General features: G+C 38.4%; 1 protein-coding gene across 15 annotated transcripts in view; it reads left to right on the top strand.

Annotated features, from left to right (window-relative positions):
• Positions 1-21,881, top strand: part of zgc:114120 (uncharacterized protein LOC619267 homolog) — a 142,675-nt gene that overhangs the window by 75,115 nt on the left and 45,679 nt on the right. For 12 of the 15 annotated variants that reach the window (XM_036142050.1, XM_036142052.1, XM_021316542.2 and 9 more), the window contains one exon: positions 305-331. The exons of the other annotated variants lie outside the window; for them this stretch is intronic. In XM_036142050.1, the coding sequence (XP_035997943.1) occupies positions 305-331 (27 nt within the window). The remainder of the gene's footprint in view (positions 1-304; positions 332-21,881) is intronic. 15 annotated transcript variants of the gene reach the window in all.

Genomic DNA, 21,881 nt, shown 5'->3' with positions numbered 1-21,881 from the left:
AAACGTAACATAAATATTCTTCAATGTAAAGGATGTTGACATGTTGAGGCAGCTATCTTTTATTCCTTTGTCCCACGTTGTGTTATCACTTGCATACTTTCACATGGGAGCCGAGTAACAGAACATAATTTTCCTCCCAGCTCTGGATCTAGCCACCACTTGTTTTGTTCTTTGGTTCTTAGTGTGGTATTTCACAGCCTGATACATGAGGACAAAGTCTTACTCACTCAATCCTGTTTCTCCCCTTTTTACCCCTCCTGTCCCTTCTGTCCTCCTCCCTCTTTGTTTTTCTCATCCCCCTTAGCAACAACCAAACTACTGGAGCTTCAAGGTCAGTGCCAGCATTGTTTTTGTGTCGCAGCGCAAAACTGAGCCTCTGTGCACATTTGTCTCTTAATAGGATAACTCCATTGTGTCTTTGCATGCCCGCTTGCCTTTTCTCCATTGCATTTAGAGCTGGTCACATAGTTGGCTGAAATTTTTCTGGTAACTGTTTTAACTCTTGCATTACGTGCTGCTGCAATTTTATGTCAGCTTTTAAAATCTTCCATGAGTCTCATTGGGTAACAGAAGTCATTACAAGCTTTCTGTTTTATAGATTATGCTTACATTTAACTCCGTATTTTTTGTTGTTGCATTTGTTAATAAGATTATGATTAGGGTAAATAGTGAATATAATGCACTTTGCTTCAAAGAAAACAATGAAACTTTGTTGCTGTGGCTTTGAGTCAGTAATATATGCTTATGACTACAATTTCATATGAGTCCTGTGAAGTGTTTCCCCTTTTAAGATTTCTCTTTATTCTTTTGATTTACTTTGTCAGACTTTGTCAAACTAAGTTTAATTAAAAATCATTTTGATAACAGAAACAAATACCTGAGTTAATTCAATTTGGGTTTCCAAACCAACCTGGCCCTATGTTGAAATAGAAGCCCCCATAGCCCCACAACACATTGCTGAGCCTTCCTCCATCTTGTTATGGCTTATTTGGCTATAAGGAGATCAAGTATGTTGAGTCAAGATGGGGCTTTTAAACTGTAACAGTTGTCAAGCATGGTGGTGGTAGCATCGTGCCGTGGTGCTGTTTTGCTGCCAGTGGTACTTGTGCATTGCACAGTATGGAAAAAATTATGAAATAAGAGGACAACCTCCTAATATAAATCTGGTTTTAGAGGATAAACCAGGCTAACATTTAGCAAACTTAACAAACTTCCAACCTAATTAATTGACTATGTTTAAATGGGTGGTCATATATCAGAGTGGTGAGAGAAACGATAGCTGAATATCAGCAAGATTAGGTTTTTCAGTCTGTTTTTATCATTTAATAATGACTGGATTTAAGAAGATCCACCAACTCTGACTTGTGAAACTTTTTTATGGTTTTTACCGGTATTGTTGTTGTATGTTGTTTAATAAATCCACCCATGTAAAGATTTGTCAAAATCACTAAAGGTAAACAAAAACAAAAAAGGGGGGAAAATGGTAACACAAAAATGCTTGCAATACTTTGTGTGTTGCATAGTGTGCTAGGCTTACTAAAATATTGTGAATCAATTTTGTAATAAAATAATCACCATTTTTGTCTGAGCTTGTTTCCCATAAGGCAACATATTGGTTCATTCAGTGCCTGAAAAACAACAAGAAAAATGCTAAATGGTTACTCTTCAGTATGAAAACTAGAATAAGTTCACAGGTAGCTTTTCATGTGATGCATTGATGTGTTTTTAAGATATTTAAAGCTGCATTGTCAAATAAAATAAATATATTGTTTATTTTTTGATGCAATCTTTAAAGTTATTTACAGGAAAATCAGGGTAACCTTACTTATGGACAGACGAGATGAGCATAGGGTCCTAAGATGAAATTCCACTGATAATAGAATCAATTTAAAAATAAAACACCCCCATACAGGCTTGGTTGCATATGATTTGAATCCTTGATATAAAGTACCGTGCAAAAGACTTGAGTCTTAAGTTCTTCATTAATGTACACTTCATCGGGAGTTTTCCATGCTTTTTGAGAATTTGTTTATTTTTTAGGTTTATCATTGGACTTTCGCTGTTTTCTTACACAATTTTCTTCTATTATTTGTGCCTGACCATGGCAATTTGGTTTCTAGAAACAGTGTGCTTGAAATGGAGGGAAAGCACAAAGTCAGGTGCTGTAATGATTCTGTAACCTTAACAAACATAGCATAATCAAACTAGTTAAAGATTGGGCTGCAAAAATATTGGATTAAAAGCTAATAAAGTAAAGCTATATTTTTAAATTAATTTAGATACAGTTCATTATATTAATTTGAAAATAGTTTATACTGACAGCCCAAGTCTTGATGCATCCTAAATAATTTCACCTGACTTTTCACCCTAGCTGACTTAAACATTAATGCATACTTATTCTCTCTGCATCTGCTGTGCATCTAGCATATTTTATGCATCATTTTAGCACATTAAAGGTGTACAGTTGCACTAAATGTCTCGGTTGTGAGTTTGAAGGTGCTCAGCCCTTGGGGTAATTACACTTGGGGTTTCATTAGCTGAAGATGAACACTGTGCCGCCCTCAGTGCACAAATGGAGACAGCTGTGAAAGTCAGTCAGCGGGAAGAGGTTATTCATGCCCTAATCTTTTCATTGCTAATGTTAATGCAATCTTGACTCAATTACACAGCTTAGTCATTGACAGAAAATGTGGGAGACGGGATGTGTTGAGTTGAAGCCAACTTCACGCCCACACTGCTACAAACACATGGTCTGCGTCCAGGATCTTTGAATCACTTCCATGCTTCTCGGAGTGTGGCCTCATTGAATTCTACTACTGAAATGGGCAGCAAATTATAGCAATCACAGGCCAGACTTACAGGGAAATTTAGTAAAAATGTTATGAGGTTATCTAAAACATTCTGGTTCTACCCATTTCTCAACTTTTGGAGTGCAAATTTTTTTTTTGCACTCCAACTGGAACTGGTTTCAGCTTCACACACGGAGGATTTTATTGCCTTATTCAGATCAGGTCAATCAAAGTCAGGGATGTTTAGATATGATCTGCGCATCTAACAATATAGCCATTAAAATATTTCTAGTTAATATTATCTCAAGTCAACAGCAGCTAGTTTGGTCACTAGATTACACCTAAAGTTTAAAAGATACATAAAAGGATTAGAAATCTGAGCTTGTCCTGACATTTCTGCTCCCCTTTAGAGCACTAAATCAGCAATACGAATACAAATATTGACAAAAAAAAAAGTATTTTTTCAAAGTTATTTCCACCTTCACCTTGACTAAATAATTGTGCTCTGACCTGTATGTTGGCACGCCCCGTCTGATGTTGTAGAGCACCTGCTATCATAAGCTCTTACTGCCGCTCTCAGCATCTTAACCGTAAAATAACTCGATACCTAAATGCTTCTCGCGGAGCTAATGCTGACACAGCGAATATAAACTCTTCTGAAGGATTTTCTGTGATGGAACAAAAAGGAAAAACTGCTGCTTTGGGATTAAATGGGATGTAAAATGTTTGCTGGAACTAGCATTAAAATGTCACAGGATAAGGCAGAGGGAATAAATCCAAAGCCAGCAGAGAATGTATCAAGCTACCACCCTGTGTGTCTGTGTTATAACCTCTTATTCTCCACTTCAGCTTTCACCTTCCTGTGGCTGAAAAACAACAACTGTTATACAGTTTATACAAGCTGGGCCAGTGAAAGTTAGTATACAACTGCAACAATGAATTTGGTTGGGAATGTTGTGCAGCTTTTAGAGATGGTTGACGCAACAGGAATGCATTATGAGGGATTAAAACATTCAACCACAGCAAGTACATTGTCATATTGTCTCTATGGCGCTTTGTCCATTGCTATGTTGTGCTTTTAGACTCAGCTTTATTTTCCCCAGTTTTTTGTTGCTTTAGAACACACTTGTTGCGAGTTGTATTGTAATACTTGTCTACCTTTACATTAAAATGTGTTTGAATTAGGCAAAACAGTCTGAGACTGGCTGTGCTTCAGTTAATGGATATCTCAACTAGGGATGTGCTGGGAAGGGGGTAGGGATGACAATCAGCTCCTCTAAATCTGGTTCTCATCCAGGAAATGCTGGAGTGTTCCCTTAGGTAGCAGTCAGTCTTTGCCACATGGAGAGGAGTTCAAGTATCTTGGTGTCTTGTTCATGTTCAAGTATCTTGGTGTCTTGTTCATGAGTGATGATATGGAGCGGCCGGTGAACATACGGATTGATCTGCAGTAATGTGGGCGCTGCATCAACCAGTCATGGGCGAGAAACGGCTAAACCAACAAGCAAAACAAAAAAAAATTGGGTCTGTCTATGCACCCAGCTGTGGCGAAGAGATGTTGGCTCATGAGAATGTGATCCCGAGTACAGGTCGCTGAAATTAGCTTACTCCCTTGAGTGGCGGGGCTCGACCTTAGAGATAGCAAAGAACTCCGTGGGAGACATGGCGTAACGCTGTTGCTGCTGCTTCTCCGCATCGAAAGGAGCCAGATGAGGAAATTCAGACTTTTGATCAATATGCCTCCTGGGCGCCTACATTTGGGATGTCTGAGTTTTTCTCCTGAATCTGTTACACTCATTGCCTGAACTAATAAGCAGAAGAAGATGGATGAGATGTCCTAATTAGAAAGATTACATGAGCAACTTTAGATGCCCATTCCCTATCCCATGAATCATTAACACCAATGTAATATCTTAAGAATGAAACACCAGATAACATTTTATTGGTAATACATCCTAACCTCGCCCACTTCACTCACTTACCACTGGTGTTCAGAATATCGTGGTATAGTACATTTTAATGGACAGCAACATATGTTTAGTCTCAGGTGTTTCTGCAGGATTTCCTTTTGTTTCCAGATTTATATCTTCATACATACAGCAGCAATCTTCAGTGAATTCACATCTTATCCTTGTTGACAATCTTTTTATCAAGAATAGTTAGCGGAAATGCTAGGTAGTCTGTTTCTTCTGTTTCCATGGAAATTCTTTTGAAAATTTTGAAACGTTTCAATTCAGTTCAAGTTAATTGTGTACGGATGAACATTTCTCATAAACTTACGTTTGTATTGAGTGTTGTAAAACTCAATAACTAGAGTTTTAGCTGCCTTTTGTACAGCTGTCCTCTAAACTGAAAACTGTCTTAGAACAGATCTAGAGCGGGCCAAATGGCAAAGACAACAGCGAGTATCACAGTACCATGTTTCTTCAGTTCTAAATATTGTTGTAAAGGTTGAAAAAAAAAATAATTTCAGAGAAAACTCATTTTTAGCTGTCACGCAAAAAGTTTGGCTGCACAGCTCCAAGCAGCTAACCTAAAATCACATCAGATTAGTTCCTGATGTTAGCTGCTGAACAAAGCAATAATTGCAACATCCCTGATGTTAATAAATATATATATATATATATATATATATATATATATATATATATATATAGATATATATGTATTTATGTATGTGTATGTATGTATGTATATATATATATATATATATATGTATGTTGTATGTCTTTATATGTATGTATATATATATTATCTATCTATATTATATATCTCTTCTCTGCTCTTTATATATCTTATATCTATCTATATATATCTATTCTTTTATACTACATTCTGTATATCCTATACATATATGTATACATATATGTATATATTATATATATATATATATATATATATATATATATATATATATATATAATAATGGCTGCGCAGTGGTGCAGTGGGTAGCGCTGTTGCCTTGCAGCAAGAAGGTCCTGGGTTCGAGTACACCCCTGGATCTTTCTGCATGGAGTTTGCATGTTCTCCCTGTGCATGCGTGGGTTCTCTCCGGGTACTCCGGCTTCCTCCCACAGACCAAAAACATGACTGTTAGGTTAATTGGCTTCTCCAAATTGTCCTTAGGTGTGAGTGTGTGCGTGAATGGTTGTTTGTCCTGTTTGTCCCTCTGTGTTGCCCTGCGACAGACTGGCGACCTGTCCAGGGTGTACCCCGCCTCTCGCCCAGAGAACGCTGGAGATAGGCACCAGCAACCCCCGCGACCCCATGAGGGATAAAGCGGTTTGGAAAATGGATGGATGGATGGATATGTATGTATATATATATATATATATATATATATATGTATATGTAATGTTGAGTTTTCAGATGAAAATTAACTGATTAATGGAAATTTATACAGCTGTAAAAGGATCTGTGGGTGGTCATGCCGTAGGTTTTGTTTAGTGTACGGATTTACTTCTTGGATATACAGATTTTTTAAAAACAAGACGGTTTAAAACCATCAAATGCACATATTCTAGAATCCATCCTTGCTTTGTTTTCTTCAAGATTTTTTAAAAAGAAAATTTAAGGCTATTATGTTAAATTAGGTAAAACCATTGATTAGGAAGATGAACTGTTCAGTGTTGGAGGTTTATCTAAAGGTTGCATTCCTGGGCAGATGGGCAGAGAGATGAGCTGAGATTAGCCAGACTGAGTTGTCTACTTAGATGAACTAAGAGATTTCTGAAACACCCTGTGTTTTTGTTCATGACTACTAGGGCGCTGCAGTGTGCATGTCTTGTATATTTTTGATCTGCCCTAAATATAAATCAATTTATTACAACATTACATCATTAAGCTTGTAAAACATGTATGTATATCTTTGAACATTCAGTAAATGAAATTCATGAATAACAGATCAAGTTGCAAAATCTACATTAATAAGAGATTATCAAGGTCAAAATAAAATTTGGTCACAAACGTACAAAACACACACACACACACACACACACACACACACACGGTAGAGTCACTTGGAAAATTAACATGCAGTGAACATATTTACTACAAATACACATATGTCCTGCTCTATAAGCAAATCAGAATATAAAAATTCTTAATAAAGTCCCCTGAAAAGAGAGGTTTCACATAAAAAAAATCCTCTCTGCACTTATGCGGTTTATCCAAGTTAAAATGCATTATGCAAGTATTTAGTCGTCAGCCCCTTGTTATGTAAATGTATGCAGATTACAGCCAGGCCAAAAGCTTGATTCTTGAAGATGAACACTGTTTACATTATGCAAATAGGAACAATGTCAGACACTTCACTTGAAAAGAATATAAATATTTCTTTCCCTCTTTTTGTAAAAAAAGTGGAGCAACAGGTTGTTTTTCTAGACTTGATCTTAGAGAGGACACATGCAAAATTAACTTTTTTTTTAGCCCTTTTTTATTTATGTGTTTTTTTTGTGTCCTGTCTGGCTGTGTAGCACTATGAATTGCTGTCTCAAAGAGAGCCCAACAGATTTGCTTTCACATGTGGAGCATTACTGCTTTCGCTATAGTGCTCCGCTTGATATGTATGCAAAAACGTTTATTGGATATTATTTGGGATTATTTCCAATTCAATGGAAATGGACACGGAAAGATAAAAGAGAAAGGAAGGCAGAGAAAACGATGAGGCAAAATGTTAAAATGGAGACAAGGTGAGAAAAATAGAGCAGAGGAAAAAGAGTGCAAGTTAACATCCTCGGAGTCTGCTTCTATGCCTGCAGAAAGAGATATAGAAAGAACAACATAATCAAAAGAGAAAGTTTCACAGGTACAACTGCCTATGATAACATCACTTGTTTAGCCCTTAAATAATTTTATTTGTGTACTTAGAGTTTCTGGGAGTGCAGAACATTTGAATGCAGTCTGTCCAGGTGCTCGGTAGCAGAAAGATACAGTTATCAGAAACTCCTTTTGCGTCTATATGTGCCTTGTTGGTTACACTTTTCCTTTTGCGTCTATGTGTGATAAATCTGGACAGCAGAATGCTCAACTGTGGGGGTTGAGGGAATATCTTTGTCTGATATTAACATGTGTTAAATTATCTGAAATTTTTTTTTCGACTGGCAAGAACTGTCAAAAACCGTGAAATTACCATTTTCAACATTATTATTTTTTTTTGTAGTATAATATCCAGTGTATTACAATGAAAACTGTTAAAGAATAGTCTGGGGAACGTCTAAATATCTTCAGTTAGAAAAAGTCATCCAAACCCTGTTGCAATCGCTACCTGATTCAGTGAAATGTTCTTCCCTGGATTCTTAAATCTTCAGAAAAGAGGGCTAAATGGCCTCTTTTCACTGCCCTCATAACTGCTATTTGCTTTGTGACACAGGCACTGACAAAAGTGGCGCATATTGGGGACAAAAAAAATGGAGCTAAGATTTGAATATGCACAAATAAATGCATGGCTTGCATTTACGATATTTTCTTACCTTTCTATTATGCACAGTAGCAGCTCTCTTTTCTTCCCTCCCGTTCAGCTGGTGACAAACACCTAGGCTGTTCTTTTTTTTTCATTGTGCCCCTCTCTGCTGCTGGTCTGCAGCTCATTCAGGATTGGTTATCACCCTCCTTCCTCTCTAGGAGCCGGGGAGCCTCTCCTTCTGACTGATGCAATAGAAAACCCTGCAGCAGAGCAGCGCTGGGCTCATGTGTGTGAGAGTGTGTATCTGTTAAATAAATAGTCCCCGGTTATTTCCCTTTTGATGTTACTCTGCTTTTCTGGCTCACTAAATCCACACAAGCAGTGATGGTGCTTCTTCTGCAAAAACACACGGGTTATCGAACCGCTATGCTGTAACGGATGCAAGCGCACACACGTCAATGCATACATGGGCCTGCAGTGGCCATGGAAACTGAAGGTAGACGGATTATGCAAATGTTGCAAGCGCTTTTTAAGACTCACACTCACGTGTTCTCCTGCATCCCGAGGCAAGCGGTGGGGATTGTCAGCATGTCCACAGAGGTGAACAGATTCAAACAGCCGCCTGTAACTGCTGCTGACAGCGCCAAAGACACAATAGAGCAAAGTGCTGCATAATTCTCTCGCTTTCTTCTCACCCAGCCGCACTTGGGCAAACATTAGTGCTCCATTTTAATGTCTCTATTCTTTCTGTCTGGAGTGGCTGAAGTAATCACAGCCTATTGTCTTCTGTTTTTGTCTGAGCATTTAATTCAGAAGAGTGTACCAAACTGTGGGTTTAGATAAGGGAAGCCATCAGCAGTACTCTACTTATTCATCAGCCTTGCTCATGTTAGAGTAAACCCTGAAGGAGGCGACTGTTGGATTTTAATTACGCTTGTTTCCATACAAGATGACACAGCAGAGGGAATCGCTCAGGATTAAAATAATGTGATTCTCAACAGTGTTGTTGACAAATGAACTTTATTTTTTATTTTTTTGGAGGAGGACCTAATCAACACCAGGGCCATTTTCTGCAATCCAGAGCTTCTCTGCTTTATCATCCCGGTAAAGTTATGACACATAGTTGACTATAATTTTGTTTTTCCAGAGCTGCAGTTTTAGTCCTGGCTATAATGACAAAGAAGGGAAACATTTATTTAGCAGCTGAATGATCTTATAATTATGCCCTCATCTGCTCACTTCTTTTTCTTTTTAAGCTTGGAGTCACATCTCTGCTTATGCTCCACTTCAAAACTTTAAAGTGATGCATACCCCAGGCTATTACCATCAAACCATGATCGTTACTATAAGGACTTTGAGGACGCATCTAGTTTATGAGAGATTATACAAAGTAATGGGTTCACCAAAACGAGATGAAATTTTAGTAATTTTGTTTTGGAAAACAAGAAATCTCCCTTTTCGTTGCAAATGACAGTTTTGCAAATCACAAACAAGAATCTGTCATAATGGAAAATATTCAAATCCAGGTTTGACTAGTCCATAATATGTTGTTTTTTTATGTTCGATGATTCTAATGCCACAACAATCACTAAAGATTTAAAGCTGTTTTAAAGCATCTGTGCTCAGTGCAAAGTCATCCAGCCCAAGTTCGATCAGTTGCAGTATTTTACGCTCTGGTCTAGAGACGAGCACATGCGGTTCAGACTGTTCAGAGGACACTGGAGAGTCTGTGTCCTAGACTGGCCTGGGAACGTCTCGGGCTTTCCCCAGAGGAGCTGGAGGAGGTGTCTGGGTAGAAGGAAGTCTAGGGAATCTCTGCTGAGTCTGCCGCCCCACGACCCAGTCCCAGATGAGCGGAAGACTAGGAGTACAAATGTATATATATACAGGTATTCTTAATTTTACCTTGAGATTTCTCTTCAATCTGTTATGCACATGTGGCAAACTCTGTTTGACTTAAAAAAAAAAACATTTTGATGTCATACACAGTTTAGGCGTTGCATCAAAAATTACTTTCACTTAGGATTCCCAATCTCCATATGAGAGTCTCTGTTAGTTTACATTTATTTGCGCTATTGATAATGTAAGCCACCTTCAATACCAACCATTTGATATTTCTTTGAGGATCTGTACTTAATCTCTTAAACTGTTAATCACAGGATGAAGCTCTGTATTAATTAGCAGAGACCCTTCCTGTAATCCTCTGTTATTCCACTTGGTATATGATCATGATGTGTTGTGACACCAACCACTCAAGACAATACTGCTGATACAACCAGACACGGACAGGGCTTTTCAGAGGTACCCCTATAACGTTGCCCAGCTCCTTTTTTTCTAAAAATAAGCCCTCAGCCTGTTTAAGACACAAGATGGGTCAAATATGAGAAGAGGAGTCTAAAAGGAAGTCAAAAGATGGGAACAGCAATAAGAATCAAGTCACGTATTAAAAATGAATGTCCCTTGCAGACTTCCTGGTGTAAAATGCTTCTCTTTATTAGGATGATTAGTGTCGCCACACCAGAAGTCATTTGGTGATGATTTTAACGATGTATGATGAAAATTTGAACAGCTCAAATGAGAACACGTTTATTTGATAAAGTCCCTAAGCAATCAGACAACTAAAATGACATCGTTATTGCTAAGTATATGCTACTTTCACATGTGTCTAATACAGATTACAAAATGAGGCTCTTTTCAGTGAAAATCAAGCCAAATCCAAGAATAAGGGGATTCATAGATGGAAACCTAGTTAGATCATGACCCTTAAGATCATTGGTCAGGATCAAAATGTCATTTTCTCCAATCTATAAATTGGTCTTGACTTCATATTAAATGTTTCTCCAACGACAAATTTAAGGAGGTACTTCTAAACTCCCTTGCAATGATATAGCACCCCTTTTTCATTTTAATTGCATCACTGCTAATTTTTTTAATAAACTGAATAAAGAGGATTTTTTAGAAGAGAATGTGAGAGCTGCTCCTAATATTAGCATTCAAAAAACGTTGTCAGCATAAAAAAAATAAAACAAACACAGAAGCTTCTCACACTTTCATTGCCGTTTAATTTTACAGTCACTTTAGGTTGCTCTGCAGACTGATTTGTAGCTTCTTGACTTTAAAATTCTGCTTGAAGCTGTTCATCTGTCCCTGCACAGATTGAGGCACTAGACATTTCTTCATAAACCGCCAATAAATTATTATTAATACCTAACTGAACCCCCTCTACTTCTTGGTCTTCTGTATTGTGAGGAGCATATAGGGAGGAACATTTTGACAGGAGCTTTACAGATGATGCTCAGTTGGAGAAAACGTGAGGCTCCAACAACATAGAATTGGATCCCATCTGTTCAGCTCCACTATGACTTAATGGTGGGTTGGTGGTGCTCAATGGCCATGTTTCCATGCACAATATTTCACGATTGGATTTAAATGCATTCAGATTAAAAACGAAAAATAATCGAATCGTACCATTTATATGAGCTCAAAGTCAATTAATCAACTCTGAATGTGCGCTTATATGCACCTGGCTTTATTTGGAGTAGAACCGCTCAAACATAGATAAGATAAGATAAGATAAGATAGGGCTTTATTGATCTTACAGTGGAGAAATTTACTTGTCACACATCGGCTTAACAGACAAAAAAGAAAGGTGCCAAAAGGAGGAAAGGTGCATAAGGTATATGGCATCTACAGTGTGTCCACATATGTACAGTGTATCACAAAAAAAATAAAAATTACAGGGGAAGTAAAGCAGATATTTAGGGTGACTTATGTACACTCAGGTGACTTATATACAAATGGAATGACGTTTTACATTAAGTGGTACCAGGTAAGAGGAACAGTGAGGTAGTGAGATATCTATACAGCTGAAGTCGCTTATTAAACAGGATTATTTAACAGTAATATTGCACAGTGTCTTGAATAGAATTGCACAGTAGTGCAATAGTAGTGGCCGATTGTGGCTCATTGGGTAGAGTACTCATCTTGCAATTGGGTGGGTTCGATTCCAGCTTCTTATTTCACATTTGATGTGCCCCTGGGCATGGCACTTAACCCCTACTGGTCTACTGAGCTGCGTATTGATGTATGAATGGGTGCTCGTTTGTGAGTGCGATTGGGTGAATGTGGCTCTAGTTTAAAGCTTTGAGTGGTCAGTATGATTGGAAAAGTGCTGTATAAGTTCAGTCCATTTACCATGTTTACCATTTATATGCACAGTTAAAAGTCAGATCTCCTTTAAAAACACCCACAGAAGGAATATCTCCTACTGTTTCCACTCAAAGTGGAAATAGGTCACATTGAAGGTGGGGCGCACGTGCTCATTCAGGTGAGTTTGCTATGTTCAGAAGAACTTGATTAGACAAGTGTTTACATGCATGCTGATCGGGATATCAATCGGCATAAACCACCTGTCTTATTTGAAATACAATTTCATTCCAACTGAACTTAATCTGATCACAACATTCAGACTGGCGTGATGACATGACACATTTTTATTCAGATCGGCCCTTTATTCCGATTACTTATGTCCATGTAAATGTAGGTTTTGACAGAAAAATTAAAACGTGACGGTGCATTTGTATCGGTGATGTATGGTTTGGCTAGAGTTTGCCAGAGCTCCAGTTTGTTGACACTGGAATGTCTGCTCACTGGTGGCTTTGCAGCTGCTATTTACATTCATACAGACATAAATCCAATGGTAACCACATCAGAAAGTGCTTCTTTTGGTGTCATTTTTTTTAAGAGATGCACCTATAAACCAGCCAGAGATCAGAGTTGGCCAAGCTGATTGGCTCTGATCACAGCCGGTCATACAGAAAAAAAAAAAAAAAATCTGTTGTTTTTTTATGAAATTCAACAAATTTATCAAAGGTGAGAAATCTCATTTATTTCACTCTCTTAACAGCACAAAGATCCACTTTTCGAGTTACTGGTTGAATTGATTATAGTAATAGTAATATATTCATACATCCTTCATTTTATGTTGAATGCAACTAGCAGGAAATTATATTCATAAGTATTTTCAGTGTTTAAAGAAAATCTATGACAGGCCTCACAGAAAATCAGAAATCGCTGTCGGTCAGGAAAAGCCTGTTTGACATAATTTTTCCTGTTCAGAAGAGTTGAACAACAGCTGAATTAACTGTTTGCTACTGAGAGGATGCTCTTTAAAGGTTTTGTCTCTTCTTGAAGCCTCTGGAAGCAGCTTTGAAAGTTGTTCTGGTGTCTTTTCAAAGGATGGGACCAGAGCAGGTTCCATACAAAAAGGCTTCCCTGCCCTAGTGGTGCAATATTTCTCCCACTGAGCAGGCTCATCTCTAGCCCATTCATATGACTGTCTCCAAGGCCCTCTTGCTGTTCGGGTGTTGATATAACGCTTGGTGGAAAATCGGTATTCCCCAGACAAACGAAGAGAATTGCATGAGTGTTTTCTGCCTCTAAAAGGCTTAAAGTGTCCGACGGCTGCAGTCTTCCCCAACTGGCACTGTGCTAAGGCATGTTGCCAGAATCACTCATTGGCACTTTCCTACCATCTGCAAACACTGCCAGGTTTGCTATGCAGCAATCCAATGGTTGAACTTGTAAGTAGGATCTAATTTTTGCAAATAAAACCTAATTGTCTCTTCAGAAGGAAACATTAGTTCACTCAATGGTCAATAGTTTTGAATTGTTTGGTGCATCTCAGGATTTGATTAAAACGCAAGTCTGGCTTGCATTTGTATTGTGTCCCCCTTACTCTGAAAACGCAAACAAAATGCAAAATAAAATGCAATAATCGCCTTCAGAGTTCACTGGTTTCTAATTTGATGTTAGTATAAATACACTTGTTTGTAAAACACATCAGAGGTTTATTAGAGAAAGTTAGTGATCAAACAGCATGATGGTGAGCAAGGAACACAGAGGCAGGTCAGAACTAAAGTTGTGATGAAGTTTAAATCAGTCAAGTTATACAATCGTATTCTTGGCTTTGAAGATTTCCTAGAGCACTTTTCAATTCATGACCTGGAAAAGGAGAGAGTATCCATTGCAAACCTACAGGGATATTGCCATCCTACCTAAAGGGACAGGCTTGGAAAGGAGAGCATTAATCAGACTAAGAATAAGTCAGGGCAAGTCTAGAAAACTGATGTTCACAGATGCTCTCTGTACAGTCAGACTCAGCTTGGGCTAAGCTGCTTAGACAGAAATGTGTCTAGACATACCCAAAGAAGCACAGCCAAATGATTGCAGCTATATCACATTTTTCAGACTATAAGGCACACTTAAAATCCTTAGATTTTCTCAAGAATTGATGGAACACCTTACCGTTGTGCTTACAGACTGATTTTATGTGGCACAATGTGCTCAAAAATCTGTTAACATGTGTACCAAAGTACCACTTTGGTTAGCAACGAAGCCGCTCCACTCAATGGACATTCGGACCATTACGGTACACTGTGTCACTACCTGATCGGACCCCTGAGCTGTCTACAAGACTGCCTGACTGTAATGTCTAAAGTAGAAGTGCAGTTCAATGTAAGGCAACACTAGCCCGGAGTACGCACTAGCAACAATAAACCAAGTAAAGTAATTAAGTTTTTAAAGTTAAGTGTATTTTGGCCTTATTTTACAAACAGGGCAGTGTAGTCCAACTACTCTGTCCTCCCGACAAACAGATAGCTCTCCCTTTCAGTGGAGAGTTGTGTATGTGGACGGACGGAGTGATATTACACACTTTATTTAATGTGCCTTATAATCCGGTGCTACTTCTGTGTGGACAAAGTCACACACAGACAGATTCATTCACAGTGCACCTTATAATCTGGTGTGCCTTACAGTCTGAAAAATACGGTATTCGATGAGGAAGACGGATCTACAAAGTATTGAGTTAGGGGACTAAGTAGAAACTCCCTGCTCATAAAGGTTTTAATTGGAAAACATGTTCCTTTTACTTAATAGCTGTGCTCTACAAAATCCCAATAGAATACTCTTAAATGTGTGGCCATTAAGTGACAAAATGTGAACAAGTTCAATTATTATGCATGCACAGTTGCCCTTAGGAACATCTGGAAATGAAGCTGAGCAAGAACATTCTCCTCTCACTTATAAACAAGTCCCCCTGAGCAAGTCAATTAACCTCAAGCTGCTGTGCAGAAACCACAGGATCTCTGATCTGAATCAAGAAGCTTGTATGTGGACATGTCATGTTTTCTGTTCGGCTCCTTCACCCGGCTCTCCTCCCTCAGGCTGTTGCAAAAGATGCTCAGCCTCTCAACTCCCATCCTGCCGCAAACATATCATCACAAACGCCTCTTCATATGACGTGACATAGCAGTTCAGAGCTGACCATGCTGGTTGACGGTCAGACCCTCAGATGCTCGCAGGGATCAGTCTCACAGGAGAGGAATGCCACGGTATGTGGAGGTAATGTCTGTGAAATCTGTCAGGGGGTGTGGCAGTCGGGTAGGTGGGATTTGGCACCTCACAGCTGTGCACAGCTGTTTTCATCAATCAACGCTCCATGTTTTAGCTGGTGGGAAACCTTCATTTCAATAGTTGCCAGTAAGTCTTGTGAGAGAACTGTTGATAAAAGCCTGAAGATGATGCTGGAAGGAGAGGTAAGGATCCACAAAAAGCAATGCTGTGAAATGGTTAAAAATCTCTTTTTTTGGATGAATGTTTTAATTCAAGATGAATGGGCACCTAGTAGCTGAAAGTTCGTGTTTAAAATAGTTATTTTTGCTCTGTTGTGATGATGCAGAACTAGTTCAGCTGTTTAATGGTGCATAAATCAGAATTAAATGTCCAGCGAACAGAAAACCTTTCACTGGAAATATGATCAGCTACTGCCATGAAAATGAGTGAAAAAGCCGCCAAAGTCTGAAGAAAAGTTTTTCAGAGGTATTTAGGAACTCTGGAGAACTGTTGAACAGTTTTACTGGATTAATGATCTGACTTCATGTATATAAATGGATATAACTATTTTCAGTAGGAAAGCCTTTTTTCCACATACTTTCAATCAAAGAATTTGCTTTTTTCACATTTTTTTTATCAGCAGAACTTGTAAACGGTACTGACTTTTATTAAAAAAAATTTTTAATTATTATTTAAAGTGTGTATCATGGAGAGATTATTGTCCTAGTGTTTAAAAAAATGCTACAGTAGACTGATTTCATCAGGCCATTGAGTTTCTCTCCTCCAGTGTTTTCTGCTAGAAGCCTTGTTAATGTTAAGAATGTTTTTGCAAATAGATGTTGGTTAAATTAAGGTCTCATCTTCCTAACCTATCACTGTTTATTCATACATTATACACATTTTGAAGTTGTTAAGCCTTTCCTCTGAAAATCGTTTTTCAGCTCTGACCATAGTATCCAGGTTTATCGGTCTATTTGAAGGACTATAGCTTTGATAGAATCATTAAAGTTCACGTTTCATGTATGTGTTTGTCATCATAGAAGAACTGAGTGGTAAAAATACAAAAAAGAGAATAAATATTTAAAGATGTTGTTGAGTTAAGGAAATAATTTCATGAAGTTTTGTTGCTGTTTTAAACACTGACGGGTTCTAAATATGGAAAGTAAAGCATACACAGGACATTTGTTTGAGTGAAACTTACTCAAATTGAAGAACATTTATTGAGAGGGACCAAATGTTATCTGTTTCTGAGTAAATGTTCTTCAATTTGAGTAACTTTTACTCAGACAAATTAACTGTGAAATGAACCTGTTAGATACAACTGGCAAGCCAAAGGTTAGGTCCTAATCTTCCAAGATAGTCATGCAGCATTAAGGGTGGCTTGTTGACAGGGCTGGACTGGGACAAATAATTGGCCCGGGCATTTTAAGTAGAGACAGGCCCACCAGGTATTGATGGAAAGACATTGAAGCCTATAAATGTTAACAAACTTTTTTGTGACAGTGCTTGCACACTGTCATATTAGTGTATATTTACTTATATAATAAACTTAAACCTACACCATCACCCCAATCCAATTGTTGCATAAAGGACAGAAACCAAAAGGCAGCTTGGTCTAGTTAACTCCCTGAACAACCTACAAAATATAACATAATCCTGAGAGGAATAGAGACAAGGCATGATCGTTGAATATTAAAATGTATAAATGACTATGTAATGTATAAATATGTGTACTCATCAACAAAAGGAGATGGACAGAGAAAAGTGAGAAGGAATGATACTTAATGGACTTGCTCAGATGACCACATTACTGGCATCTTTACTCTAGAAAATAGTTGAATCTTGTATTTTATACGATACTTAATTAAAGCAGTGCTCCTCAAATGGTGTGGCGCACCCCCTAGGGGTCTGATTTACAATATAGGCCTTCTAAATCATTCTAAATGTGACAACAGCACCCCCTGCTGTTTGGCCTGCACCTGCAGTGAATACTATTGACAAATTCCTGGAAAAAGGACAAAACCTAATGTAATTGAAGTTTGTCTATAATATTAGATGCTTGATATTATTTATGCCATATGAAGTTCATAGCTAGCTAAATGTCGACTGCAGGTACAAGTTGGGCTAAAAACCTTTTACATTGTTCTTAGTATTATAGTTAAAAAAAAGTATGGCAATATTGAAACATTCTAGTTGTTAGAAACCATTGTTATATGTTATAAATGAATCCATGTTATACATTTTAAAAGCGATTCTGGGTAATATTTAGAACAGCTTCAATGCATTAAAACAGATAATGATAAAAGTAAAATTTTTTACCCATTTTACTGGGATGGGGGGGGGGGGGGTTGGCAGTATTTCCTTCTTCAAAGGGGGTGCATCTAACCTTGCCTGCAAACTGAATTCTTGTGGTATTTGTGTGTTTACAAAAACACGAGAATTTATCTTGTACCGCTCCCGCTTCCATCGTTTGTCTCCAAACCAATAACAGTTCGGGCCAGTTACATTGCAGTATTGAGGTTTAAGCCGAACAAAACAAACTTGGCAGCACAGGAGGACACGCATAGGTGCTGCTATCACATCAGATTTGTGAGAATCCACATTTTTTTATTTGATAGTAGAACAGCAAGGAATGCCTTGACTAGCTTACCTTCTTGTGCTTCCTCATATCAGCCGCTGCTTAGGTTTTAAGTTGATATCGTGATTGGCTAAAACCAACCTTTAGTAGGCGGGCACAAGGTGTTGTTTCATCCATCTTGGAGAGTTCTGCTCCTTTCCCCAAACGGATTCAGTGAGAGCAGTCCCAGATTGATAATGTGCAGCGCAGAGAGTACCACACATTATCTGGCTAGGTTAGGGTGCAACAGAAAACATTTGAGAATCACTGAATTAGAGGAACTCACAGCAGGCTTAAGCATTAATGATGGCCTCCTATAAAAGACAGTGAGAGCTTAAGCCTTGAAGAAAACAGCTTATATAGCTCAGTTTATATACAAATACACAAAAACCTGCAATACAGTAATCAGTAATATAATAGCCAAATTACTGTCCAATAAAAACAAATATGAACCAGGTGGGGAAAATAGTGTAACAAATGCAATCTATTTAGCTTTACTGTTTTCAAGTACAAATAGGGTGGCCTAATATCGCCTAGTACTCACATCAGACATACCGGGCAAGTGCCCAGTATGTCTGATGGCCAGTCCAGCAGTGCTTGTTGATGAAGATAGCCAATCATATGGCAGAAATTCAAAAAAAGGATTTCTTCAAGTTCAAACCAAGTATCAGAGTAGGGGAACAGACAAGATTTAGGCCTAGTCCACATGTAGCCATATATCTGGGGAAAAAGGATACATTTTTGTTTGGCTAGGCCTTTCATCCACACATAAACGCCTATTTACAGCTCTAAAAACAAATGATTCGGAAAGCTACGGCCAAAGTGGACATTTCTAAAAACTCTATTTTTGAGCCTGTGTGTACATGACAAGACAGAGTTTGTATGCTATCAAAGAGGTGCTGATGTATAAGTTGTTGTTGTGACTGACTGTTTACAGGATGTGTCTAATCAATGTTTAACTGGAATAATTCACCAACCTATGGCATATCTGGTGTTTATTTCCAACTGACGACACCACACAGCATTTCCCGTTTTCACCAGTATCGAGACTTCAAAGTAAAAGCATGCATGGAACATTATAAACATTACAGCTGGTTCAGAGGCTTTTTAATTGTTTGTTTTTACAAGCCCAGCTGCTCCAATACGGAGCAACAGTGCTTGAAGGTCAGCTGTTTTACACAGGCACAATGCTGTTCAACATCACCTTTATTTTGAAGGAAACTGACAGGCTGACACAGGTTTCAGCTTTGCTGCACACTGCCCCCTATGCATCTGACAGGTTTAAAACAATAGTCAGTGGTGAATTTACCTGGGTCTGTGTGGATGAAAACCTTTCTAAACATGATCCTGTGTGTGTACGCTATTATTTTTAAAGCAATATTTCACTACTAGTTGGTAGTTGAGCACTGTCTTTAGACCAAAACAAGATGTGTGACAAGCCACACCTCTCTACCGACCCAGCCCCTCATTTCCCTTCTCACACGTTGTGTCCTATGAGCATATTTGCAACGGATAAATTTGCAGCAAAACAGCATCACATTTTGGAGGATCATTCTGCTGTTAGCATGAGAACATTTTGATCTGCTGGTGTCCTCTCCGTCATGTTGCTCTAACGCTTTGCTGCTCTGACAGTGGCATTTTAATGGCAGGGAGGGGCTAGCCCTGAGTGGCAGCTGTTCACATGCACGTACACACAGAGATACTGTGTGATGTCATACCATAGTCCATCTGATATATTACTTTTAGTTCTTCACATTATTATTTTTTATAGTACTTCCAATTTAAAAATAATTAAATTTTGCTTATTGCTCCTTTAAAAAACAATTTGGAGGGAGATATTGGCTTTTATTAAGACCCGGCTACATGTGTACCAGGCCTGGCTGCATTCGGAAATGTCTAATTGGTAAGGACTCTTAAGCTAAAGCGGAATCGTGTCAGTGTTCGCCATGATAAGAACTGTCCGAATAGTGCGGTTAGCAATGAAGAAGGTAGGAAAAGGAGCCTGCATGCTTCCTATCATCACCGCAGCTAAGGAACTATAAGGAATTCCACAATCCTTTGCATTATATGACATATAAGCACAGCCCATCTCACAGAAATTAAAGAAAATGTCCAAAGAGAAGAGAGCACACAATTTGTAGTTGTTTATCAGAAAGTTGTAGGCCCAGATTTGACTACAACCCTCTATGTGCGTTTCCATCACGTAATGACGTATAAGTTAAAGGCTGTCCGAAGCTCTTTTGCTCCTCACGATAGAGTTCTTACTGTTGTTTGGCAGTGTGGCATTAAGAATCGCTGTCTTAATGCCAAAGAGAGCCCAACAGATTTTACTTTCACAAGTGAAGCATTACTGCTTTCGCTACAGTGCCCTGCTTGATTTATATATGCAAAAAGCAGTACTAAATTTTATTCTGGGACTGTTTTACGTTCAGTTGACACAAAAATGGGAAGGTAGAAGAGAAAAAGATGAGACAAAATACTAAAATGGAGAAAAGGTGGGTAAAATAGAGGACAGGGAAATACCTGACACGTCCCAGGAGAGGAGGCAGTCCAAAACCCAACCTGACAAAAAGAAAAACACCAAACCAGGTACACAGTCACATTCACACTTTCCCACCCTAGTGCCCCCACACACATACACTCTTACCCACACACACTGACAAAAAGGGAAGGGGGGGGGGGGGCTGTACACACCCTTGCACTCACCACACACACTTAATGCTGACCTCATGAAAGGTCAGGGAATAGGTGCTTGGAACGGGAGCTTGGACCTATTAGGAGCTATCAGACTATTTTGGATGCAGCATCAGGTATTGCTGGGTTGTTAGTGCCAACATGAGAGTTACTGCTGCTATAGGAGGTTCCACAAGCTGTTAAATCATGGGGTGTGTTTTCACAAGACCGTGGGTGCTCTACTGTGGTAACACTTTATGATTGCATCTCTACCTGAAAAGATCATCTGAAAAGCTAAAGCATTTTGCCTGCACAACCATTCATGAGTTGGTGTTCATTCAGACGTAACAATCATATTGCAGTGTAAGGCACCGTTTCAAATAATACAAAAAGTTGACTCTTTTTAACTTTAAGTTAATCCAATAAATTAAATTCAGCAGCCAGGGTGTTAATACAATCATTGTTGTTTAAGTATATGTGGAAATTGAGTGGATTGAATAAGGTCAGCACCATTGATTTGCTCTTGTTAGCCAATTATTATAACCAAAGGATGTGTAAAACATTTGTTCCATTAGGGTTAAATCCAAACAGCTGATTTGGTTACTCTAAATTCTGGAGTCTGTAATGGGTTGAGAGAAAATGTTGCAAAGGTTAAGAAGTTAAACCTCAAAGAGGTCAAATTAATGAACCTTTAATGAACAAACTGTATTAAAACTCCTGAACAGGAGGCTCTTCGTTGAGCTCTAAATAATCCTGTTTGGCACAGCTGCATCAGGACTGTTAATAAACACAGCAGCAATGAGACTGAGCCAACAATGTCACCCTGAGAGGCTGATGGAAGAAAATAAGTTTTTTTTTTTTTTTACCTCATTGATGTTTATCAGATAACCTTTTGTAGCTGGAGACCATGCAGCTCAGCTCAGTTTGATCATCTGATTCAACGCAGAAGTAATGAGTTGGCAAAGGAAAGACTGTTGTAAGAGGAAAAGTAAAGTCTTAACTT

Source organism: Fundulus heteroclitus, chromosome 10 (genome assembly GCF_011125445.2).
Source record: "Fundulus heteroclitus isolate FHET01 chromosome 10, MU-UCD_Fhet_4.1, whole genome shotgun sequence".
In the NCBI taxonomy this organism is placed as follows: Eukaryota; Metazoa; Chordata; class Actinopteri; order Cyprinodontiformes; family Fundulidae; genus Fundulus; species Fundulus heteroclitus.
The sequence above is the reverse complement of the archived record's forward strand: the minus strand, read 5'-3'. Positions and strand labels throughout refer to the sequence as shown.